Here is a 26227-nt window from a genome sequence, read left to right as displayed (position 1 = left end):
AGGAGACACTGGTGCCCGATTCTCCTTGTCACTCCCCGATGTCCACGGACCTGGAGGCCTCCTCCTCCTCCAGCCCGTCCCACAGACCGACGCTGGCGGAACAATTGTCCTTCTCATCATTCCTCCGACAAATGGCGGAGGATCTGGATGTGACCCTTGACACGGGCTCCCGATACTCCAAAGAGTATCTGGACACCATGCATTTACCTAACCCTCCAACGGAGTCGCTTCGGCTCCCCTTGCATAAATTACTGGACCAGACCTTCATGCAGTGCTTCGAAACGCCGTATTCCATACCGGCGATCCCCAGCAAACTCGATGCTCGATACCGCATCGTGCACCATAAAGGGTTCGAGGGCCCTCAACTCTCCCACCAATCCCTACTGGTCGAGTCCTCCCTTAAACGCTCTCATCCCTCCCAGGTCTACGCCTCTGTACCGCCGGGCCGAGAGGGGAGAACGATGGACAAATTTGGTAGAAAATTCTACCAAAACTCCATGATGGCGTCACGGGTGCTAAACTACAACTTCTTTTTCTCTTCCTATCTGGAGTTCTTCTTGCCGGTGCTCCGCAAGTTCACTCCGTTCATAGACAACCAAGCTCGATTCGAGTTCGAGGAAGTGGTAGCCTCCCTCTCCCAATTACGCCTCCAGCTGATGCAATCCTCCTTCGATGCATTCGAACTCTCGGCACGCGCCGCCGCAAGCGCGGTAGCTATGCGTCGCCTGGCATGGCTCCGTACTATCGATATGGATCCCAACCTACAGGACAGACTCGCCAACGTACCATGTGCTGGAGCTGACCTGTTCGATGAGTCTATCGAAACTGTTACCAAGAAGCTGTCGGATCATGAAAAATCCTTTCAATCCATCCTGCGGCCCAAACCCAAACCTCAACAGTCTCGACCTTCCAGGCCACCCCTGATTTACCAGCGGCGTTACATGCCCAGACAAACGCCTGCTGCGAGACAGCCTGCGAAGAGACAACCTCCCCAGAAGTCTCAGCAAAAACCTCAGCCACCGGCTGTACCTAAGGCTCCCCAGCCCTTTTGACGCCCCCCCCGGGAGCATAACCTCGGCCTCTCCCATAGGGGGCCGCCTCCATCTTTTTTACCATCGATGGGAGGCCATAACCACGGACCTATGGGTCCTCACCATCATAAGAGAAGGATACTCTCTTCAATTCCACCGGGTCCCCCCGGACCATCCTCCAAGAGAGTATCCTTCAAGCTCGACGCAGACCGCCCTTCTTCTTCAGGAAGTCCAAACCTTACTTCAGCTTCGGGCTGTCGAGCCGGTCCCGTCAGACCAATTGAACCGAGGGTTTTACTCCCGGTACTTCCTCGTCCCGAAGAAAACGGGCGACCTGCGACCCATTTTAGACCTTCGGGCCCTCAACAAGTTCCTGGTCAAAGAGAAGTTTCGCATGTTGACTTTGGCTTCTCTATACCCCCTCCTCGAGCAGAACGACTGGTTATGCTCCCTGGATCTCAAGGAGGCCTACACTCACATCCCCATTCACCCGGCCTCCCGAAAGTTCCTCAGATTTCGGGTGGGAAATCTGCACCTACAGTATCGAGTGCTACCATTCGGCCTATCTTCGTCCCCCAGAGTCTTCACAAAGTGCCTGGTGGTAGTGGCCGCAGCACTCCGGGACAGGGGTCTACAGGTATTCCCATACCTCGACGACTGGCTCATCAAGGCCCCGTCAGCCCCAGAGGTCACTTCGGCGGCCTTGGCTACAACCTACTTCCTCCAGAATTTGGGCTTCGAGATCAACTTCTCCAAGTCTCATCTACAACCCACCCAGTCCCTCCCCTTCATCGGAGCGGTCCTGGACACCACCCGACTCCGAGCATTCCTGCCTCGGCAACGCATGGAGTCTCTTCTTCATCTCAGCCAGTCGGTGTCTACTCGCCAAACCCTACCGGCGAGACAACTGATGGTGCTCCTGGGCCATATGGCCTCCACAGTACATGTGACACCCTTTGCCAGACTCCACCTCAGGATCCCCCAGTGGACCCTGGCATCACAGTGGAATCAAACGTCCGATCCACTATCCAAACGCATCTTAGTCACACCTGCTCTTCGGCAGTCTCTACTTTGGTGGATGACCTCTTCGAATCTATCCAGAGGTTTGCTGATGCACTCTCCCCCCCATCAGAAAGTTCTCACAACCGATTCGTCGAACTACGCATGGGGGGCCCACCTGGAGGGTCTCCGCACCCAAGGATTCTGGACCAGTGCGGAAAGACTACACCAAATCAATCTACTGGAACTCAGAGCCATCTTCAATGCGCTCCAAGCTTTCCAACACCTACTCCACGACATGGTAATCCTCATTCGCACAGACAATCAGGCCGCCATGTATTATATCAACAAGCAAGGAGGCACGGGCTCGGCCCTCCTTTGCCAGGAAGCTCTACGAGTCTGGGACTGGGCGGTGCGCCACAACACCCTACTCAGAGCAGTATACATCCAGGGGGAGAACAACGTCTTAGCAAACAAACTAAGCCGTCTGCTACAACCGCACAAATGGACTCTCCATTCCAGCCCCCTTCACCAAATCTTCACGCAATGGGGGACGCCTCAGATAGACCTCTTTGCGGCTCCCCACAACGCCAAACTGCCTCAGTTTTGCTCCAGGATCTACACTCCTCATCGCCTCGAGGCAGATGCTTTTCTACTGAACTGGGGGAAACGATTTCTATATGCGTTCCCACCATTCCCGCTGATCCAGAAGACTCTGGTCAAGCTGAAACTCGAACGGGCCACCATGATTCTAATAGCTCCTCGGTGGCCCAGACAACCTTGGTTCTCCCTCCTACTTCAACTCAGCAGCAGGGAACCAGTACCACTTCCAGTGTTTCCTTCACTGCTTACTCAACATCAAGGATCACTACTTCATCCCAACCTGCAGTCTCTCCACCTGACAGCTTGGTTCCTCTCAACGTAACCCCTCACCAATTCTCACAAGAAGTGAGGGAGGTCTTGGAAGCTTCCAGGAAGCCCGCCACTCGACAATGCTACTCCCAAAAATGGACCAGATTCTCCTCATGGTGTGTTTCTAAGTCAACGGAACCTCAGCGAGCTTCCTTATCCTCCGTGCTGGACTATCTCCTACACCTATCTCAATCTGGGCTCAAGTCCACATCCATACGAGTCCACCTGAGCGCTATTGCGGCGTTCCACCAGCCCCTACAAGGGAAACCCCTCTCGGCCCATCCGGTGGTCGCCAGATTTATGAAAGGACTCTTCCATGTTAACCCTCCTCTCAAACCACCCCCAGTAGTTTGGGACCTCAATGTAGTCCTTTCCCACCTCATGAAGCCCCCGTTTGAACCACTCAACAGGGCCCCTCTGAAGTATCTCACCTGGAAAGTGCTTTTCCTTGTAGCCCTTACGTCCGCTCGCAGAGTCAGCGAACTCCAGGCATTGATGGCGGACCCACCATTCACAGTATTCCACCATGACAAGGTGGTCCTCCGCACTCACCCGAAATTCCTGCCTAAGGTGGTCTCCGAATTTCATCTCAACCAATCCATTGTACTTCCAGTATTCTTCCCTAAGCCTCATTCTCACCACGGAGAATCGGCCCTTCACACTCTAGACTGCAAACGTGCCTTGGCTTTCTACCTGGATCGCACCAAGCCACACAGAACCACTCCTCAACTTTTTGTCTCCTTCGATCCTAACAAGTTGGGAAGACCCGTATCAAAGCGCACCATCTCTAATTGGATGGCGGCTTGTATCTCTTCCTGCTATGCCCAGGCTGGATTATCACTTCCTTGTAAGGTCACAGCCCATAAGGTCAGAGCAATGGCAGCCTCAGTAGCATTCCTCAGATCAACACCAATCGAGGAAATTTGCAAGGCTGCCACCTGGTCCTCGGTTCACACATTCACCTCACATTATTGTCTGGATACCCTCTCCAGACGGGATGGACAGTTTGGCCAAACAGTATTGAAAAATTTATTCTCTTAAGTCGCCAACTCCCCCTCCATCCCACTGAGGTTAGCTTGGAGGTCACCCACTAGTGAGAATACCTGCCTGCTTGTCCTGGGATAAAGCAATGTTACTTACCGTAACAGTTGTTATCCAGGGACAGCAGGCAGCTATTCTCACGTCCCACCCACCTCCCCTGGGTTGGCTTCTCAGGCTAGCTACCTGAACTGAGGAGACACGCCCGGATCTCCGGGTAGGAAGGCACCGGCGCATGCGCGGTGCGGGCATCTAGAAACTTTAAGTTTCTACAAGCAACACGTGCTTGTGAGACGTCCGTACCGGGGCTCTGTCTGATGACATCACCCACTAGTGAGAATAGCTGCCTGCTGTCCCTGGATAACAACTGTTACGGTAAGTAACATTGCTTTATGTTTGGTGTCAAAATGACGACGTATATTGTACTCTTTCATCACCGACACTGTCTCATAACACAATATACACACTGGTTTGCCCTCACTAAGCACAAACATGTATTCATTTTCCCATTTGTCATTAAATTGTCTGCCTTCACCATCAACTTTTCTTTTCCTGGACATTTTGGGATCAATATTGGCAGTAAAAGATGTAGTTTATTGGAAATCTGCGTTAGAATGAAAAAGTCAGTCAATAAATGCCTGGCTGGGTACAGATAGCAGATTCTGTTGCGATTTTTATGCCTACACTTTATGCCAGGAACTGGCAGCTTCTGCTGTGTATTTTTTTTACATAGTTCCCCCCCCCCCCCCGACGTCCGATTCACCCCAAGCAGGACTGCTCGCACGCACCTGCACCCACACCCCGAAGGACCGCCGAATCCCCGACTCCCAACACGATCGGGGCAAGAGGGAGCTCAAGCCCTCTTGCCCCCCCCGACTCCCCGACACGATCGGGGCAAAAAGGAGTCCAAGCCCTCTTGCCCCGCCGATTCCCCAACTCCCCGACAATATCGGGCCAGGAGGGAGCCCAAGTCCTCCTGGCCCTGGCGCCCCCCCCCCCCCCCCCCGCTAGTTGTTCGGGCCAGGAGGGAGCCCAAACCCTCCTGACCACGGCGACCCCCTACCCCCACCCCGCACTACATTACGGGCAGGAGGGATACCAGGCCCTCCTGCCCTCGACGCAAACCCCCTCCCCCCATCGACCGCCCCCCCCAAGAACCTCCGACCCCCACGACACCCCCACCCCCCTTCCCCGTACCTTTCTGTAGTTGGCCGGACAGACCGGAGCCAAACCCGCCTGTCCGGCAGGCAGCCAACGACGGAATGAGGCCGGATTGGCCCATCCGTCTCAAAGCTCTGCCTACTGGTGAGACCTAAGGCTCCCGGGTCTATTCTGATTGGCCCAGGCGCCTTAGGCTCCACCAGTAGGCGGAGCTTTGAGACGGATGGGCCAATCCGGCCTCATTCCGTCGTTGGCTGCCTGCCGGACAGGCGGGTTTGGCTCCCGTCTGTCCGGCCAACTACAGAAAGGTACGGGGAAGGGGGGTGGGGGTCGGCCAGGGGGGTCGCGGGTCGGCTGGGGGGGCGGTCGGAGGTTCTTGGGGGGGGCGGTCGATGGGGGGAGATAGATAGCAAGTACGGCCGGCGAGATCACAAGCCTCCTATGTCACCGCGCGTCATTGTGATGGAACGCAGCGGCGTGCAGTGATGACAGCGCGGTGCGGGCCACATTGCAAGGCCTGGCGGGCCGGATTTGGCCCACGGGCCTTGTGTTTGACACATGTGGGATAGATGTACAATAGATGTAGTATATTTAGATTTTGGCAAAGCCTTTGACAATGTTCAACACTGGTGTTTAATAAATTGAGTGCCCTTGGTATGGGCCCCAAAGTGATGGACTGGGTCAGGAACTGGTTGAGTGGAAGGCAACAGAAGGTAGTGGTCAATGGAGATGTCTCTGAGGAAAGGGATGTTACCAGTGGTGGGCCTCGAGGTTTGGTTCTTGTGCCTGTTCTTTAACAATTTTGTAAGTAGTATTCCTGATGGGCTGTCAGGTAAGATATGCCTCTTTGTAGATGATACCAAAATTTGCAATAGAGTAAACACCCTTGATGGTGTGAATAACATAAGGAAGGGCCTAGTGAAGCATGAAGAATGGTCTGAAATTTGGCAGCTAAGATTTAATGCTAAGAAATGTAAGTTCATGCATTTTGGTTTCAAAAACCTGAGGGAATGGTTAGGGGGTAAAGAACTTTTATGCATGCAAGAGGAGTGGGACTTGGGCCAAAAAGGTTGAAAAGGTGACGGTGAAAGCTGAAAAGATGCTCGGTTGTATAAGGAGAGGTATGGACAGTAGGAAAAAGAAGCTATTGATGCTCCTGTTTAAGACTGGTTAGACCTCATTTAGAATATTGTGTACAATTCTGGAGACCACACCTTCAAAAAGATATAAACAAGATGGAGTTGATCCAGAGGAAGGCAACTAAAATAGTCAGTGATATTCATCATAAGGCATGAGGGGACATAAAGATCTCAATATTGACTTTGGAGGAAAGACAGGAGAAATGATATGATAGAGATCTTTAAATACCTACGTGGCATAAATATACCAAAGGAAACTCCGAATGAGAGGACATAGGATTAAGATAAGAGGTGTTAGGCTCAGGAGTAATTTAAGGAAATACTTTTATACAGAAAAGGTGGTAGATGCATGGAATAGTCTCCCAGTAAAGTTGGTGGGACAGATTGTCTGAATTCAACAAAGCATGGGACAGGAACGTGGGATCTCTTAGGGAGAGAAGGAGATAGTGATTGCTGTGAATGGGCAGACAGGATGGGCCATTTGACCTTTATCTGCCATCATGTTTCTATGTTTCTGCCTTGATAGATGAACACACTTTTCTTTTCTGGGTTTGTTTGTTTTTGCCAGCTAGATATATAATGCAGAATTAGAATGAAATTGGTTTTCCTAACCTGGTATTTGAGGTTTATACTGCCACTACTATTAATCATTTCTATAGTGCAGACAGACAAACTGGACAGGAAGGTGCATCAATACACAGTGCTTAGGTGGGGGAATTAAAGAGGGAATGATAATACAGATATTGTTGTTTGACGTTTGGAATTGAAAGCATCTTCAAGGAAGTGGGCTTTGAGTCTGGATTTGAATACTGCCAGAGGTGGAGTTTGTCATACCGAGTCAGACAGTTTATTCCAGGCATAAGGTGCAGCAAAGTAGAAGGAATGGAGTCTGGTGTTGGCTATGGAGAGAAGGGTACAGATAAGAGAGACTGGTCTGAAAATGAGTGCAGTTTGTACAATCACATTAGATTAGAGTTAAAAAAAAAGAATTTCAGGAACACTGGACTATAATCTTAACCCTTTAGTTCCTACTCATATTTCACTTTGTTTACATTTAACCAAGGCCCTTGGTGTACCTCTTTTAAATGAAAATAAGTGATACAGATGTCTCCATTCTTTATTGGAACATATTTTTGCACCATTGTATGCATAGGCAGCGGAACGGTTTTTTGTTTGGAGGGTCTGCAAGGTCTGACCCAGACCCCGCCCCATATTAGTACTAATTGTAATACCATTTTTTTTCCATTCAGTTTTCATATATACATACACAATATAATCTTATTAACAATACATAATGGTTAACCACAAAATTAAATTACACAAAGCACACTGTATGTTTCTCAACATTCATTCCTACCAGAACACCTGTCCTTGGTTACACATGCAGAACACAGATGACCCCCCCCCCTATGCAAATACGGGACCACAAACTAAAAGTACTAATAGATACAAACCAAACCCTAAGATTCAAGACTGCATGCAGTACAACCCCCAGAGAAATAGAAACAAATGCATTTCTTCTGGAACAGTAGAAAATATAGACAGCAGATGTAATTTCTCAAAACGGATACAATTCAATCACTAAATTGAAAATAAAATTATTTCCCCTACCTTTGTTGCCTGGTGATTATGGTTTTCAAACCATCTTTCCCAGTCTCTGTCTGCATGTCCTTCTGTCTTTGCTCTTATCTGTGTATCCAGGGCCGTTTTTCTCTCCTTCACTTTCTGCCATACTTTCGTCTTTCAAAATAGAACAAAACACAAAAGACCCCCCTCTCATCAATACTGGGCAAGTTTCTCAAATATCATCATATAACATTTAAAGGCTTTTAAATATTTAAATGTGCTCATAAGCTCTTCAGCAAGGCGCCACAGCAGCGTTACAATGTCACTGGAAAGGTACTTGAATTTTAATCATAACATTGCATGGAGCAAGGATTCTCACTTCTACTGGAGTGGCAAATGTTATGGCTCTACAAAAGCTGTTTAACAGTAGACCACTTATCTGAAAAGGTCAGTTCACGGCTCCAACACAGTCTGTGTTTCGCTACACTATATCAGGAAGCCGGAAGGATAAGCTTTTTATATTGATTTTATTTGCAGTGTGCAGTGCCTGAGTCCTTTGGTCTAAACACTTGATGTTGAAAAAAAGACGCGTCAGATCAGGCAAATGGCGAGGAGCAATTAGTTAATTTAAAGACTTATTTAGATTAATGTCATTCATTCCATTTCAGCATTAAGACCCTGTGGTTTAACCGTATCTAAAATGAAAATCCATTTTTGCTCTTTAAAATTTAAGCGTTCTACATAGTTAGCATCCTCCTACCTTACTCTAATATAGTCAGTAATTTTCCATTTCAAGTCTGAGATTTTATGTTTAGCCTCCTGCCAGTGCTGAACCAGTGATGCTTGAAGACTACCGGTATTAATTTTAGATTTATGTTCGGTGAGCCTAACATTGATTTTCCTACTTGTTCTGCCTACATAAACCAAATTACAAGGGCATTGGATAATATAAACTACTTGACTACTCATACATGAGGTGTTCATCGTGGATTTAAAAGTCTTCTTTGTATCTGGATGAGTCCATTCCGGACCCACTATGGCTTGCTGGCACCATTGGCATTGTCTACATGGCTTGTGGGCATTGTTTTGATCATCCTCTACTGCTTCGACCACTGTCTCAAATTTCTGCAAAGATAATATTTCTCTTTTATAGGACACAATCGGGAGTTGTTGAAAACATGGACTTAACTGCAGTACTGTCCAATGATGTTTTATACTTTGAAACAGTTTACTACTTAAATCAGTATTTCCCTATACTGATTTAGACCATACAGTATTTCCCTATACTGATTTAGACAAATTAGACTTTCTTCTAAATTCCTTTCAGTTTTCTCTTGGACAGTACTGCAGTTAAGTCCATGTTTTCAACAATACCCGACTGTGTCCTATAAAAGAGGGTAGACTATTGGAGATGAGTACAGTTAAATATAAATATAAAATACTGAGTAATAATATAAAGCTATATAAAAGATAATAGACCAATGACAATTTTAGTGCTATTTGATCTGTGTTTGAAATTTGGCACACAGCTGCACCGCTGAGGTCTACAAACGATAATCAACTTTAATACCTAAGGTGCTTGCTTTTGATATTTGTTCCCTGTTGTATACAGAATTGGCAGTGATTAAAAAAAAAAGAATGAAACAGGCAATTACTTGCTATTCCTAAAGATTTTAATCTATCCATTAAGAAACCATGATTGATAATGTCAAAGCAGCAGCAGATTTATGCAAAGTAACCATGAAATACAGCAAACCACAGTCAAACCCTAACCTTATCTTGTCTTCTATTGAAATTAATAATGTCTCTGTGCTGTCCAAGTACCTTTGCCAAAATTGATAATAAGAAAATTGGTTGATAATATCCATGTAAAGATTGATCTAATTTCTCACTGTTCAGCAATGGTCTAACAACTGCTCTTTTTAGCACATCTGGTACAGTATCTTCTTAGACTGATTTATTAGTACTTTTAAGGGTGGTTCTATGTTATCTCTAAGAGATTTTAATGCAGATGTTAAACAGTAATTCATAAACCAAGAGTGTTTTGTTGTTGTTTTTTTTAAACCAAAGATTATTTCATTAATGTCCTTAACTAAAATGTTTAAAAATAATTATTTCACTTTGTATGCATGTGTGTATTTATTCATTGCCTTTTGAAGAAATTCTTAAGGCAGTGTGCAACAAGAATAAGCTGGATCTAGGTAAAAGACAGTTACAGTAGTAAAATATTCAAATAGTACATATTATTGCATAATATGTTAACTACAATGTCTGCACAATATAAATGAAATAATCAGGAGTCACGTGATGTGCTAAGCGGAGTGAGATGTGCTCTGCTTGAGCTCCGGGGCCCCGAGTTCCTCCATACCCTGCCTAGCCTCTTTCAGCGCTACCTTTCTTAGACCTACCATCGGGGTGGTAAATGGACAGGTTCGTGCAGTCCTGCAGCCCGGTCATGAGTGGCAAAACAACTCTCAACATTCAAAGATCGAGAGGTAAAAGCTTTGAGGCCTGAGCCTAAGATGGTGGCGGCAGACTTGGGTTCCGTGCTTCCCCTATCAGAGGCACATATCGAAGCGCTGTCCGCATCAGTGGTGGGTGCATTAGATGCCCGATTTGAACAGTTGTCGGGCTAACTCACCTCTCTGGAGACTTTGCTTAAGGAGACCACCAGGCGCACTGGCGAGTTGGAGACACGTGTAGCGCTGGTGGAAGATGCTAGCACCGCATCAGTGGCGGATCTTCTCTCTCTTAAACAGATTCAGCGCCAGGCAGACAAACTCGAAGACCTCGAGAACCGTTCGAGGCGGAACAACTTGTGCCTGATCAGATTGCCTGAAGCAGTCCCCGAGTCTCACCTGTTAACCACTCTAGACTCTTGGCTCCAGGCTGAATTGCCATTACCGGCTGGTATGGGACCCCTGAGACTCGGTCAGGCCCACCAGTTAGGCCAACACGCAGATGATCACACCCGCGCTCAGGTCACTATCTTTAAGGTCCACAATTCAGCCCACAAAGCGGAATTGATGAAGCACTACAAGCAGAAACACAACATGCTTACCTATGAGGGAGCACCGGTCCAACTTTTCCAAGATTATTCCCATGCACTACAAGAACGTCGGCGGCAATTTTCCCGGGTGTGCTCTACGCTCTTTGACCGTAAGCAGTGCTTCATGCTACTTTATCCAGCGAACCTGAGGATTTGGTCAACCGCTGGATGGAGGACTTTCACCACAGCTGAGGAAGCGCAGGTCTATCTGGATGCTCTCTCTGGGGAGTCTGGCCTTTCCTCAGCCCCATGATCTTGTTGGCCTTGTGATTTCTACTGACTTACCTTACCCTCTTGTTGTGGGCATATTATTTGGAACGGCCAGAGTCTTGACCTCAGAATCCCATGTAGTGGTTGGCTTCTGTTGGGAAGACCTTTGTGAGATTGGGGATTGTTGATATGGGCACTGGATGTTAATAGTTTGTCTCTGTGTATGGGGTTCCTATTTCTGCATTGACGGAGACACCCTTTCCAGTTTGGGCTGGGGTATCCGAAATGTTTTCAGTTTGTATTATTCTTCTTGGGGTGTCTGGGTCTTTGGCGGTTGTGTGGTTGAGTGTTTCGGTGTGTGTGCGATTGGACCTACTGCAAGGGTGTATGTGGAGGGTGAGTGGTGGGTCCCGTACTGAATGCCTGGTGGATCTAGCATGTCCCTTGTGGATTTTTTTGTGGTTTGGGGTCTATTCCCCCCCCCCCTTTTTTCACTGGAGGCGGACATATGGGCATTGTACCTGTATGTGTAAGTGGAGCGGTTGGAAGGGTGCTGTGTAGATGGACTCTATCTTCTTTGGGTTTGTTCTGGTTTTTTGGTTGGGTGGAGGGACTGGGGGCCCTGTTCATGTCATTAGTGGCTCCGTTGCCCCTGCCTGCTTGGCGGAGTGAGGCGACTGTTGGTTTTGGGGAGTATATGGGGAGGATTGTCTTTGGGGGTGGGTGGTCCTCCGCTATTTGTATTGTGTTTTCTGGGCTCTTGCCCTGTGCTTACTTTACTTTATAGGCTAGGTTTTATGTTTGGCAGTACCACCCAGGGGGATGGCTGGGCTCCAGGGATAATTTCTTACTCGTTCTATTACATTTTCTTTTCTGCTTGTTTCCCGATTTTCCAATCTGAGCACTCCATTTAGGCTTACCTCTTGGAATGTAGGGGGCATTACGTCTCCGGTTAAGCGGTCAAAAATTATTGCAGCCCTGCAGCGCTATCGTTAGGACATTGCCTGTTTACAAGAGACTCGTTTGACGGCCAAGGAACATCTTAAGCTGCGTCGCTCTTGGGTCTTGGGTGGGGGAGGTTTATTTTGCTTCCTCCCCGGGCTGCCGTAGTGGTATTGCTGTGTTGGTCCGCAAATCTTCACCCCTGGGAGTTAAGGTTCTAGATAAAGCTCCTGATGGCAGACACTTGCTTTTGCGTCTGATGTTGGGGGACCAGCATTATCTGCTGCACGTGGTTTATGGCCCCAACTCGTTGGAAACTTCTTTCCTACAACAGCTGACTCGACTTTGCTCTTGTTATTCTGGCGATCCACTTCTTCTTCTGGGAGACTTTAATTTGGTTCTGGATCCTGCTTCAGATAACATCCCTATTGCCCCTTTGGGGGCCAAAGGTCATCTTCTTTCTGACTTTTGTGATACTCTTTCAGTGGTGGACCCATGGCGTCCACTGTACCCTGAGGTATGAGAATACACTCATCTCTCTCGGGCTCACAACACTTGGTCTTGGATAGATCACATTTTTGTGTCTTCAACATTGTTCCCTTCTGTCGCTTTGGCAGAGATTGGCCCTCTGAACATTTCCGACCATACCCCGATCTGGGTATATATTCACCTGGACATCACATACCTTCTTGCGCCTTTTTGGCGTTTTACCTGGCTCAGGATAAGGAATTTCAAACCTTTTTGCAGGATCAATGGGAGGACTATTCTGCTAATAATGCTTCACATCTAGATGACCCCGTTTTATATTGGGAGGCCGCCAAGACGGTGCTATGGGGCTATATTTCTTTTTTGAGTGCTCATAATAAACGTATTTATAGAGGAATAATTACCTTGGAGCGGGTCCTGCGCTCAGCTAAGAGGTCCTTTCAATCGGCTCCCTCACAGGAAACTCAGGAACGCTATTTGTCTACCCAAGAGGCTCTTAATTCTCTAATTCAGTGATTCCCAACCCTGTCCTGGAAGACCACCGGGCCAGTCAGGTTTTCAGGATAGCCCTAATGAATATGCATGAGAGAGATCTGCATTTAATGGAAGTGCTAGGCATGCAAACCTGCTCCATGCATATTCATTAGGGCTGTCCTGAAAACCCAACTGGCCTGGTGGTCCTCCAGGACAGGGTTGGAAACCACTGCTCTAATTCATGCTTGCTCTCAGAAATGGGGCGGCTTACCATAAACATTGCTTCCACCGGTTTGGAAACAAGCTGGAGTGCCTTATGGCATGATTGGTAAAAGTTGAGACTTGTAGGATACCAATTTTGTCTCTCCGGACCCCGGCTGGGGGCAGGGTGACTCGTACATCGGAAGTCTCTACAATTCTCTATGATTTCTTTCAGCAAGGTCCTTTTTGCTTTAGCTCATTGCCAATCTCATAATATTCCAGCCTTGTTTGTCAGTTTGGATGCTTCTAAGGCTTTCATCTCTCGTTTACTGATTACTTTGCCTATATGCAAATTCACCATTACATTACTTCATTGCCTTCTGGTTCGTTGAAGGCTTATCAGGAGCTGTTGTCTACAGCTTTTATCATTGGTTCTCAACTCCCAGTTCCCCTTAAATTTCATCATCGCCATTTAAAGGATGAGTCCCCCTTATTTGATCATGTTACATTAAGGGATGCTTGGGCTCGGAATCTCACTATAGAGCTTCCTGAAGATGTGCTTTTGCAGGCAGTCCGTAGATTACCTGCCTTTCACAAATACACCACCTTTTGGATATCCTGAAAACCTGGCCTGCCAGTAGATCTTGAGGACCGGACTTGGGCAGCCCTGTCTTAAAAGATATAAATGCAGTGGTCGATACCAAAAGAGGCTAATATAATCCATAAATGCAATAAATATATCTCTAAGAGATTAATAGACTAATAAGGAGCCATAAAACCATGAACATAATATTGAATAAAGAACTACAGATCATAAAAATATTGAATAAAGAACTACAGATCATAAAAGTGGGACCATGCTCATTAAATAAAAACAAGATACTATATCACAAGGAGGGTTGAATTAAAAAAAAAAAAATCATGTGAAGGTTTGAATACCAAAAATCAAAGATGTGCAGAAAAGGAATAAACTGAAGATGTACATGTGTAAAAAGCCAAAACACGGACCCTGTTGGGTCCATTAAATCCACAGGACTTGGACTATGGGAGCTTTGCATCTCCAAATGCCTATTACTTGACACTGTTGCTCTCGTTCAACATCAAGTTACATAAAGCAGCCGTTTCACCATTTGCCAATTACAGGGTTAAACAATATCCATACTTCCAATGGAAGCCAGTGTAAAAGTACATAGTACGAAGAAACATATTCAAATTTAGAGAGAGAGAGAGAGAGAGAAAAAAAGTAACCAAACTACTGTTTTGTACCGTTCAAAGTTTTTTGGCTTTTTTTAAACCTGATTTGAGTAGTCTAAATATAACATTATAGTAGTCTGCTCAAAACAGCAGTACAGTAGTCTAATTGGAACAGTAGCAATGCCTGTACAAATATACAAAAATGTAAGGCATCAAAATATTTATGCAAATGACAATTTCCTCATTAGGAAAAACATGTCCCTAACCAGGAAATTAACTTGAGGATCCAGGGACAAAGAATAGTTCAACCAGATCACCAAAATCTGCACCAGGGAACCGATTTAATGACATGCAATTGTTTACCCAAAAAAGTCAGAATTTTTTTCTGCTCACTAAAATAATTTTAGTTTTATCCTTATTTAATTTTAAATGATAAGTTAGCATCCAAATATTCATTGCAATCATACACTTTTGTACAAAGCTAGTAGCAATATCAGCCATAAAGACAGCAGATTCAAAAGGAATTAAAATGGTAATATCAGCATAAATATATACTATATGCCCCTCTTTCTGTAATACATACCCCAAAGAATGAATATGCAATTAATTAAAATAGGCAAAAGTAGGGAACCTTGGGGAATCCAGATTGAGGTGTGCAAAATATCAAACCAATCAAAAAAAAGCTACCAGTTGAGAGGCCACCAGTCACTCCATTATTTTAATCAAGAACAGAATTGATACAATGGAATGAATTTATTGGATCTGACTGAGATTCCTTAGGGTTTTTTACAATAGGAGTTAGAATAATCTCTCCTATCTGTCGGAAAAACACCAGTTGACAGGAAGTAATTTATCCACTCCAAAAGGTCCCTGCCTAAAAATAACAGGAACCTCTTTCATAACATAAGAAGAACAAGCATCCAATGCATAATAATAAGAAACATATTTAGAAAAGAACAAATTTAGTTCTTACCACTGAACTGACAGACAATGAAGCCAAATTTTATCAGCAGATACAAAGGAACTCTGGGTTGCATATCTTTCCAATTGAAAATTATTATTACTTAATGTGAAATCACTTAAATGACAAAATTTTGCCTTCAAAATAATCCACCAATTGATGAATTCTGGGTCTACCTTCAAACATCAAAGGGGTCACTTCCTGAGTTATAGTTAGTTGTGAAAGATGATGGAATAATTTTTTTAGTATCTACAGAATTGTTCTACTAATTGTGAATAATATCCTTTCTCATCTCCCAAAGTTTTAATTTATAAGAAGACACCAGCTTCCTCCAAGCTGCCCTATTCAAGTCCTGTCTTTTTGCCATTTTTCTCTATTTGATGGCAAGACCATTTCATTGTTAAAAGATCATAATTAAACCAACTATTATTAGATCTATGTCATTTAACTTTACTATATTTGGAGCTACATCGTTCAGAACCATCTAGGAGCCATCTTGGTAGTGCACATTGTAGGCATTCAGAATGTGCAAGTGGATTTTCTCCAGTTAGAAGAATATTCTGGACCTGAGCAAGTGGGAACTGGGGCTTAGGTCTTCCAGCTGCTGTTCGACTATTGGGGCATACCAGTGTTTGATCTAATGGCATCTCATTAGAATGCCATAGCTTTCAAATTGTTCAGCCAGTGGAGGTAGCAGAGCTCCTAGAGTATCTTCAGAGATTGCTGCAGGAGTAGCTTGAATTTGTGTTACTCTCTCTTCTCTACCCCACCAGCTACTCATTGGTTACATGATGTGTGAGATTGCAAGGCACCCTTTTCTGGTGATTCTTGTGGTCCCAGATTAGCTCCTGCGTCTGTGGGAAATCTGCTTTGGCTTCCTGGAGGCCTGGGCAGCTGAGGTAAGGGCCCATCATGGAAGATCCAATTCCTTCTGGCTTCTGGCTTGGCCCCTGAAAATCTCAGGTTGACGGGAAAAGGTTACTCAATTACTGTATCCACACTCCTGAAGGCATGCAAAACATCTACCTCCTTGTACAATAAAGTTTGCCAGATATTTGAGTGATACTATGGGTAAATGTGCCCTTTATTTTGGTCTTTCTGTAAGAGAGTTTTGAGTGAGATCAGTCTTCTTCAAAAGTGTTGGTGTGCTACTGGAATCAAATACAAAAGTCACTAGTAGCAGCTCATCTAGTCATTGGTCCTTTTTTTAGTTAGGTGCCATCAACTCATGTTCAAATCCTAGTGATTTGATGAATTACAGATCTAAAAATAAATCAGTTTTGTGCTAGTCTGATAAGGTCCTCTAGCGTCATCCCCATTGTTGTTTTCAACATGCCCAGCCATCTGATTGTAGGCCACCCTCTTCTCTTGGTTCCCTCGATCTTCCCAAACATAATGTTCTTCTCCAATGATCTTTCTCTTCTGACAGTGTGACAAAAATAAGTAACTTCATCATTTGGACTTCGAGTGACATAGCTGGTTTGATCTCTTCCAGAATCAATTTGTTAGTTCTTCTGGCGGTTCAGGTCACACATAAAATCCTTCTCCAGCACCAAAACTCAAATGAGTCAATCTTCTTTCTATCTTGTTTCCGTAGTGTCCAGCTTTCGCATCCACAATTGACCACTGAAAAAATGTGTGTGGACAAATCTGATCTTCGTTTGGAGTGTTATTTCCTTGCCTTTGAATACAAGAGCCTTCATTGAATAGTGACCCAGTGCTATTCTGCAGAGTATTTTTTCCCTGCTAGTTGCTTCTTTGTTTACGAAAGAGCCCGGGAGATTGAAATCCTTTGCAACTTCTATTCTTAAACTAAACTAAAACTTAACCTTATATATCGGGTCTTCAACCAAAGGAAGCTCAACGCGGTTAACTATAAATTAAAAAAATTAAGTAAACTGAAATACAAGAGTTAGTTTTCAAAATGTTTAACAAATAAAAAAGTTTGTAGAAGTTTACGGAAAAGTTGGAAGGAACTGGAACACCTCAAAATTAGGGGAAGTTCATTCCATAGTTGGGGAAATTTAAATGCCAGAGAGCTGCTAAAATTCTTAACTCCTTGAATTCCTTTCCTAGAAGGAAGAGAAAGTTTAAATTAATGAATGCCTCTCGCATATGAAAATCTATAAACATTCCATAGCAAAGGAACAAGAGGAGCAAAGATACCATGTAAAATCATTAAAACAATACATAAACACTTAAACTGAATTCTAAAATAAACTGGGAGCCAGTGGAGAGAGAAAAGCAAAGGAGTCACATGGTCTAATTTGCTCTTTCCATAGATCAACTTCGTGGCGGTATTCTGAATCAATTGTAGTCTTTGAAGGCAGTTCTTAGTGATGCCAAGATAAATAGCGTTAAAATAATCTAACCGGGATAATATAATAGATTGAGCCAAAACAGAAAAATGACGTTGATGGAAAAGAGATCTGACCTTCCTCAACATTCGTAAGCTGAAAAAACATTTCTTAACCAGAGAGTTTATTTGATCCTTCAAGCTCAAAATCTTCATCGTTTTCAGTGTTCATGATCTTCGACTTGTTTATGTTCAGTTCTAATCTTATGACTTTCTGCTTTGACTTTTCTCAGTAGATAAAGCTTGTCGTCTTTGTTGTTGGTGATAAGCATTGTATTATCTGCATAGCTCAGGTTATTTATATTTTAGCCACCAACTTTGAAAACAGGGCTCTCTTCTTCCAAATTTGCTTTTCTGAAAATGGCTTAACCATAAAGGTTACCATGTTTTATTGGAAACCAATCAGTGCAACTTTTTTTTAAAGGGAGTTAAACAATTGAATCCATCTTGCTGGCCAGTGATACTGAATGTGACCTGTCATTGGTTTTCAGATCCTTGTTAAGTCAGCTGATTGAGCCTCTGAGGAGAGTATTTCTTTAGGACTTTATTACTGAAGGTGGTTTTTCTTGTGACAAAATGTGTGTTAAACATTAGAGCATCTCTTTTGCAAAGATCTTTATCTTTTTTTTACTGCCAAGTCAGTCTCATTGAGGATAGTGCCTTCCTTTTTTTTTTTTTTTTTAACCAATGTGATTTTGCCATTCCATGTGAACCAGAAGATGCATCTCATGACTTTCTGCTAAAAAGATCATGGCAGGTATATCATTTTTTGTGCCATGGATGTTTGCAAGGTGATGGTCAGCTGTTTGGAAGTGATTAAAGTTGGATTGTGTTTTCTTCTTGCACTGTGGCCTGTGTAAGGGAGAGGCAGCCTCCAAGTCTTTGTTGGCTTGATGGATCAGTAAAACAATTGATTCTGCCTACTTCCCATGTAATAAAGAGGTGTCAGCAGTGCACTTGGTAAGAGCTCATGTGACTTCCTGAGCTGAAGTTAGGTCTGTCACCAATATTAATTTGTAATATGGTGACTTAATGTTTTCTGCATTCTTTTGTGAAACACTACAAAGTGAATGTACAAATGAAGGAAGACAGCACCTTTGGAAGAATGGTCCTCGAGGGGGCATTGTCATTTTCATACCTGAGACAGTAAAGTTTGGCTATGTCCCACTGGTCTAGCAGAAGGTCAAGGAAGCTGAAATTTGTTCTTAGCTGCTAATTTCCTTCCCTAGAGTTTTGCTAGACCAATCCAGGTCCCTCCTACAGTGATTACTATGACTTTTTTTCTGCTAGATCTAGGACATGGGGCTCCTTGATTTATTCCAAACATTTGGTAAAACTTGGGGCTATAGCTTGAGTGACAGGAGTTTCATTACAGTCTTGTCTTTATGATTTGTTTACTAATTTTAGATGATGTTTGAAATCAGCTTTGAGAAAAGTATACTAATGCAGTTCTGTTAGTGTTCTCTCTTTCATCTGCTGGTTGGGAAGCACAACCCACTGGTCTGATCTGGTCTAGTTCCCAATACAGTAGGCTGAGCTTGGAATTGAACTTGAACATGCATAGTGTTGCCACTGGTCATGAGGTCCCAGATACATGTAATTATCTTCTGTTCCAATAATAAACATAATTTTATTATGCTCTGTTGAAGTGAATGCTAAATAGTGCACCTCTCAATTTTTATTTCAAATTATATTTTAACTAGTTTGTTTATTTATATGCAGGCTCTGACATTAGTAGTAAACTACAGAGAGGCCAGGTCTATTTGCAAGGCACCTGAATTGGTGAGTACAAAAATTTATTCCTTTAGCCTTTTGTTTTTTTGCTGTTATCTTAGTTCTCACTATTCACCATATTGTCTGCTGCTCAGCTTTTCTCTTCTTCAGACATATACCATGCCTACCATATGAAAAATAAAACAGCAGTTTGGTTTCCATGAGTAACAGGATGTTGGAAACTAACAGAATAACCGTTATTCCTGGTTTTCCCTTTGACATGACTATTCACCACTTGCAGTAGTTGTATCACAGTTCACCATTGAACGGTCAGAAAAATAGAGCATCTCCCAGAACTACTTGCTCTACCAAATAAGGGTTAGGTATTTAATCTTCCATGTAAGGCTTCAGTGGCAGCATTCTTTACAGTGTCCAAGCCATATGATGAGATGTGGAATCCAAGGCTATTGTTGCAGTGCTAAATAGTAATCATTAGGATAATGAGCTGAATTTGAAGACATTAGACTTAAAATACAGTTTAAAAATATTTTCCAGTTAATATACCAATCAAAAATAGTGATATTAAACAGTTCAAGCTGGTCTATTTCCTACTCTCTTCTCTCCATCCTCCATGGTTTCTTTTTCTCTCCTATTATCAGTCTCATTGCATACACAAAAACATAAGAATTGTACTAAATTAAACCAAAGGTCCATCTAGCCCAGTTTCTTATTTTTAACACTGGCTAGTCCAGTACCCCCCCCCCCTAAGAAACAGACAGATACTGATTGTTATATAGACTGATTCTGTACTGGGATTTAGTGTCTATTTTTTTTTTTTTTTCTTTCGCAGCTGGCTAAATACTGTGACAACTTGCTGAAGAAGTCAGCAAAGGGAATGACAGAGAATGAAGTGGAAGATAAGCTTACAAGCTTCATTACTGTTTTCAAGTATATTGACGACAAGGATGTTTTCCAGAAGGTAAACAGATTTGGATGAATAGGAGTTAGTCTTGTAATTATACCTGTGAAATCTCCAGACAAAACATGAACCCACCACTCGAAAATGCATACCAGAAGAGGATGCAAGAGAATTAATAAAATAGAGAGATCTATATAAAATTTGAAACATCTAATTTCGGCATTTCAAATCATACATATTTATTTATTTTAAAAATTTCTATACCATTTAGAACTAAATGGTTTACATAATTTACATATATAAAATTATTAAATAAAATAAACCACACACACGAACAATCCTCTGAGATCATATCGGCAAACTTAACACCAAGACTTATATTAAAAGATCAAGAATAATTTAACAACTATGCCAGAGAGATAAATTATTGACTAGAAAAAGGCATCTACAAATAATTGTGTCTTGAGTAATTTTCTAAATGAACCCTTTTCACGGCAGTTTCGTATTTGGCCCACAAGGGAGTTCCATATTTTAACTCCTGCACAACAGAAAGTCATTTTACTAGTCTCCACAAGACTCGGGTTAGCATTTGTTTTCAGTAAAACTAAATTCTCAGAACGTAATGATCTCTTTGGTAAGTAAATAAGCATATTATTTTTAAACAATTCTAGTATGATTCCATACAAGAATTGATGACAAATCATTACTGCTTTATATTGTATTCTGAAAACAACTGGTAACCAGTGCAATTGTTGGAGATGAGGCAAAATTGATCATATTTCGACAATCCCATTATCAATCTTGCTGCTGCGTTTTGTGCAACCTGCAATGCCCTGCACCTTGCCTTTGTTATTCCAAGGTACAGGGTATTGCAGTAATCAAGTCTTGATAGAACCATAGCCTGAACTACTGTACGAAAATCATATGGTAATAACATGGGTTTTAATTGGTATAACAAATGCATTTGTGCAAAACATGCTTGTACGGTCTTGGTTGCTTAAAACTTCATTGTAAGATCACAATCAAGCCTTACACCTAGAGTGGTCATAGATTCATTTACTGGAAGAACATCATCAATTACTTTCACTTCTTTAGGCCACTTGTGATTAGGCTTTCCTACAATCATTATTTAACCACGTTTAGTTTCAAATCATGTTCTCCCATTTACGCCTCAATTTTACACATAAATTTTCAAAATTTATATCCCATCTGCCTAGTGGAAAGAAGAAAATGATATTGTTTGCATTTATTTGATATTCAACTCCTAAAGATTCAAATAATTGGCCTATAGCAGCCATATAGATATTAAATAATAGAGCAGAAAACGCCAAACTCTGTGGTACTCCAGTAATGCAATCTGTTTAGATAGTTCTGCTGAATTTTCACATATAACTTCAAATATCTTCAAGTAAGTCAGATGTTTCAAATTATACCTGCTCTTCATATGATCTATTTAGATGCATAATCCATATGCTTAGCAGCTGAATATTGCTGTTTAGATGTATATGTTTGTGATATTGCATGGATTGGCCCCCCAAATACCTCATTGAATGTATTTTGCATTATATTGCACTTCCTCAGTTGTGTTCCTCAGGACATAAGGACTTATCTGTCCTGTCTAGGAAGGAAATTTGATTGCAGATGATGAGGGCAGGAATTTTTTCCTGTGCTGGTCCTGAGGCATATGAACCAGCTCCCGCAGTAAATACAGCAACAAGGGGTTTTGACTAATTTTTTAAAATTGTTAAAACGCCACCTTTTTTTGCGCAATGAAGTATGGTTGATGGGGGGAGTGAGGATAAAGAGATTATTTGTGATTAATACTGTTGAGGACCCCATTTATATGCTTTGTGTCTGATTGTCTTGTTTTAGAATGTTTTACTTTCTGTTTTATCATGTTTTATGTATGACTCTATGTACATTTAGAGTACTTATTCTTTAGCAGCTCTCCAGACTGGCATAGGTTAATCTTACAATTGGGTTATACCTCATCATGACCCAGCAGGTGGAGACTGAGACAAAACTTTGGAATAGTACATATCATGTGACTCCTCCCTAATTACCTTCTCTCAGTCTCTAGCAGGTGTGGTGAGCTCTACCCATCTCCCTTGGTAGGGCTGTTGGAATTTGTTTAGTGCCGGATTAAGCTTAGGTGGACTTTGTTTGGGGGTCCGTCCGACCTCGTGGTTGTCAAACCCGGTGGGTCATGTGCTGGGTTTCTCCCCTTCTTTCCTCCACCTCCCCAACATTTTTTTTTTTTTTTTTTTAAGAGGTGCCTCAACAGTAAACCTTACCCCCTGGTTGGTAAGGCATACTGTTTGGATAACCAAGTGTGGTCTGTTCTGTAAAAAAAAATAAAAATCTTGAGGTAGTACCGGTCTGAAGGGTTGCTTTCCCTTTAAATATGCTGTAAATTACTGTATTTTTCAACTAACCAGCACTTTTCTTTTAGCTAGGTCGCATTTGGAGCAATTGAGCACTTCTCAGGGAAAAAGGTGCTAAATTTGGTTCAGACGCGAGGCTCTCGCGGCCGGCCTGAAAACAGCTGTTCTGTCCGGTGCGGTGGAGGAGCCTCGTCGGCAGCGGTTGCCGGCGTCCAGGGCTCCCTGCCACTAGTGCCTTGCGAGCTGGCAGCGGTTTGCAGGGAACCCCGGTCTTCCCCTGCCGCCCACAGAGGGATTTCCTATCAGCTGTTTTCTTTCACATCTGATGCTGGCTTTTGCCTGATTTAGTGGCTGGGACAGTTCAGGCTTCCCAGCTGCTATAGGCCCTGGAGGGGTTGTTTTTGGTGGGAACTTCGCCATTTTTGATGGCAGGCCCCTCCATTTTGTCTGCAATCTCAGGTGACCTTCCCCCTGTATTGGAAAAACAGGGGCAGGTTTCTGCTGGGTCCCCTGCTGTGGCAGGGAGTCCCATGGGACCCCCGGGGGTTTCCCCCCTCATTTAATTTTTGCTTTGTGCTGGGGGTCCCTCATGTGCTCAGGGGGTTTCGTGGGGTTCCCTCCGCACCCCTTGTGGCTTTGCCTCCCTCTATGCCTTTGGCATCCCCTCATCCTCCTCCCTTGTCCAAGCGCCCAAGGGCGGCTTGGGATGAGGAATTGTGGTCAAAGGAGCATGTCGACCTGGATGAGGACCTAAACCCTTTTGAGTAATTCCAGGATCCTCTCAAGGGGAATATTATACCTGCTTGTCCTCAGAGAAAGGTATTCAGAGAATGGCAAGCATATATTCTCGCAACCCGCCCACCTCCCCCAGTTGGCTTTTTAGCTTTGTTGCTAACTAATCTGATGGTCCTGCGAGGTGACATTGGGTGGGAAGACACTGGTGCACAAGCTGTATGGGCACTGCCTAAATATTTAAAGTGACAGTGTACTTGGTAATATCTGTACCGGGTTCAATGGATGTCACCATATGCGAGAATACATGCCTGCTGTCCTCGGAGAATACCTACTACAGGTAAGTTTCTTTGCTTTGTGTCCAAAACTATCCTTTCAGCCCCTAGGAGATGTTTTTGTTACAAAAGGAGTTATGCAGAATGTGCTGGAGATAATTTAATGCATAGGAGAAGTAGCATAGTTATGTGAGCATGTGTAGAGCAAGAAGCAGAAACATGAAATATGTGCCTGACTCTCTGTTTTAACTTTCTTCCTTTACATAGTTCTATGCCAGAATGTTGGCAAAACGATTAATTCATGGATTATCTATGTCTATGGATTCTGAAGAAGCCATGATCAACAAATTAAAGGTACAGAAACAATATCGTTTTCCAGCCAGAGCATTGTCTGGTAATTTTATTTGTCACATTTTCATTTTGACTCACCATCAACTTGTAAATGTTGTAATCCATCTGTTCAAGAGAAAGCAGATAGTGGAGATGACTGAGTGGTAACATACATCATATAAACTGACAAAATCTGCATTAGTTTTTGTTTGTCATAAAGGAATCCTTCTTGAACTAGACTTTTAAGACCATAAGACTTTATCGCTTCTTGATATGCTTCTATTCATTCTTGAACATGCTGAATAAGGTAGACCTGTTCACAGCTTGTTTCCTCAGAAAAAGTAAACATCTGTGAGATCAGAAAATGCTATGATTTTAGAAAATTTTCATCTGGGATTTTACCATTCTAAAATCTTGAGTATAAGTGTACTTTAGTAGACTCCAATGCCTTGTTTATACTATACAATATAATAAGTTTTATTTATTTTTTTATTTATATACCACTTATATTCTAAGTGGTTTTGCATTCAAGTATTTTATCATATTTCCCTGTCAGTCCTGGTGGGCTCAAACTCTATCTAGTGTTCTGGGGAAAATGGAGAGATGAAGTGACTGGCCCAGGGTTACTGCACTACACACTCCCCATAAATATATTGGTTAGAGCACAGACTTGTGCAGTCTAAAAACCTAGACTAAATGATCTTCTCCTCCATAGTAACTGATGCTGACCTTGGACAGATCTCACATTCTGCCTATTCTCAGGTTTAGACTATAGGGTATTTGCTTGAGATGACATAGCCATGCACTGCATTGCCTATACAGACAGAATTATTTGGAAATTAAAATATCATTGAAAGAGATTCAATATAAAATAAGTTCAGTGGCACATAAGAACATAAAGAATAGCCATACTGGGCTAGACCAAAGGTCCGTCTAACGCAGTATCCTATTTCAGCAGTGGCATTTTACTGATCCCAGGGCAAGCAGTGGAATTTATTAATTGTGGTTCTGAGGCAGGAACTTGACTTTTTGGGCTTTCACAGACATTTTAAGGATTGACTGACCAGGCATTTGGGAATTCTTAAATTTTGGTTTTATTCTGTTTTTTTTAGTTTGTTTTCTAAAACACATGCATATAAGGGAACATAGCAGAAACCAAATGTTTCAAAAACAAAATGCAACCAAAATACCGGGAACAAATGGAACGGATACACAGGAAATGAAGACGGGAAACTGACAGGGACGACGGTCAGTCTAGAGGAGGTATGCAGACAGATTGATAGACTTAAAAATGATAAATCCCCTGTAGCGGACGGCATCCACCCGAGGGTAATCAAGGAACTGAAAGGGATTATAGCTGAACTGCTCCAACTAATAGCCAATCTGTCGATCAAATCAGGAAAGATTCCGGAAGACTAGAAAGTAGTGAATGTTACGCCGACCTTCAAAAAAGGTTCGAAGGGAGATCCGGGAAACTACAGACCGGTGAGTCTGACTTCGGTACTGGGAAAGATGGTAGAGGTGCTGATAAAGGACCGCATCATCGATCACCTTGACGGACACAAACTGATGAGGACCAGCCAGCACGGCTTCAGCAAAGAAAGATTTTACTCGACAAACCTACTACATTTCCTCGAAGGAGTAAAGGGGCAGATAGACAAGGGCGACCCGGTAGACATTGTATATTTAGATTTTCAGAAGGCGTTCGACAAGGTTAGAAACATAGAAAAAAAGCGGCAGAAAAGGGCTATAGCCCACCAAGTCTGCCCATTCCAAGTATCCCTCCCCCCTGAGTTTACTCCCTTAAAGATCCCATGTGAGTATCCCATTTTCTCTTAAAATCCGTCACGCTGCTGGCCTTTATCACCTGGAGTGGGAGTCTGTTCCAATGATCCACCACTCTCTCGGTGAAGAAGTACTTCCTGGAGTCGCATAAACGTCTACTTCAAAAAATTGCGAGCCATGGAATTGAGGGTGATATACTCACGTGGATTAAAAACTGGATGGCGGATAGGAAATAGAGAGTAGGGGTGAATGGACGATACTTGGACTGGAAAAGCATCACGAGTGGAGTGCTGCAGGGTTTGGTGCTCGGGCCTGTGCTCTTCATATTTATAAATGACCTGGAAATTGGCATGATGAGTGAAGTGATTAA

At 43.3% G+C, this 26227-nt stretch overlaps 1 protein-coding gene across 2 annotated transcripts in view; it reads left to right on the top strand.

Annotated features, from left to right (window-relative positions):
* The window catches only part of CUL2 (cullin 2), a 275413-nt gene that overhangs the window by 147401 nt on the left and 101785 nt on the right, over nucleotides 1-26227 (top strand). For both annotated transcript variants that reach the window (XM_033931518.1, XM_033931517.1), the window contains exons 13-15: nucleotides 19442-19501; nucleotides 20283-20411; nucleotides 24010-24096. In XM_033931518.1, the coding sequence (XP_033787409.1) occupies nucleotides 19442-19501; nucleotides 20283-20411; nucleotides 24010-24096 (276 nt within the window). The remainder of the gene's footprint in view (nucleotides 1-19441; nucleotides 19502-20282; nucleotides 20412-24009; nucleotides 24097-26227) is intronic.

This window comes from Geotrypetes seraphini, chromosome 2, assembly GCF_902459505.1.
Source record: "Geotrypetes seraphini chromosome 2, aGeoSer1.1, whole genome shotgun sequence".
Taxonomy (NCBI): Eukaryota; Metazoa; Chordata; class Amphibia; order Gymnophiona; family Dermophiidae; genus Geotrypetes; species Geotrypetes seraphini.
Note: the sequence above shows the minus strand (reverse complement) of the source record. Positions and strands in the feature narration are given on the sequence as shown.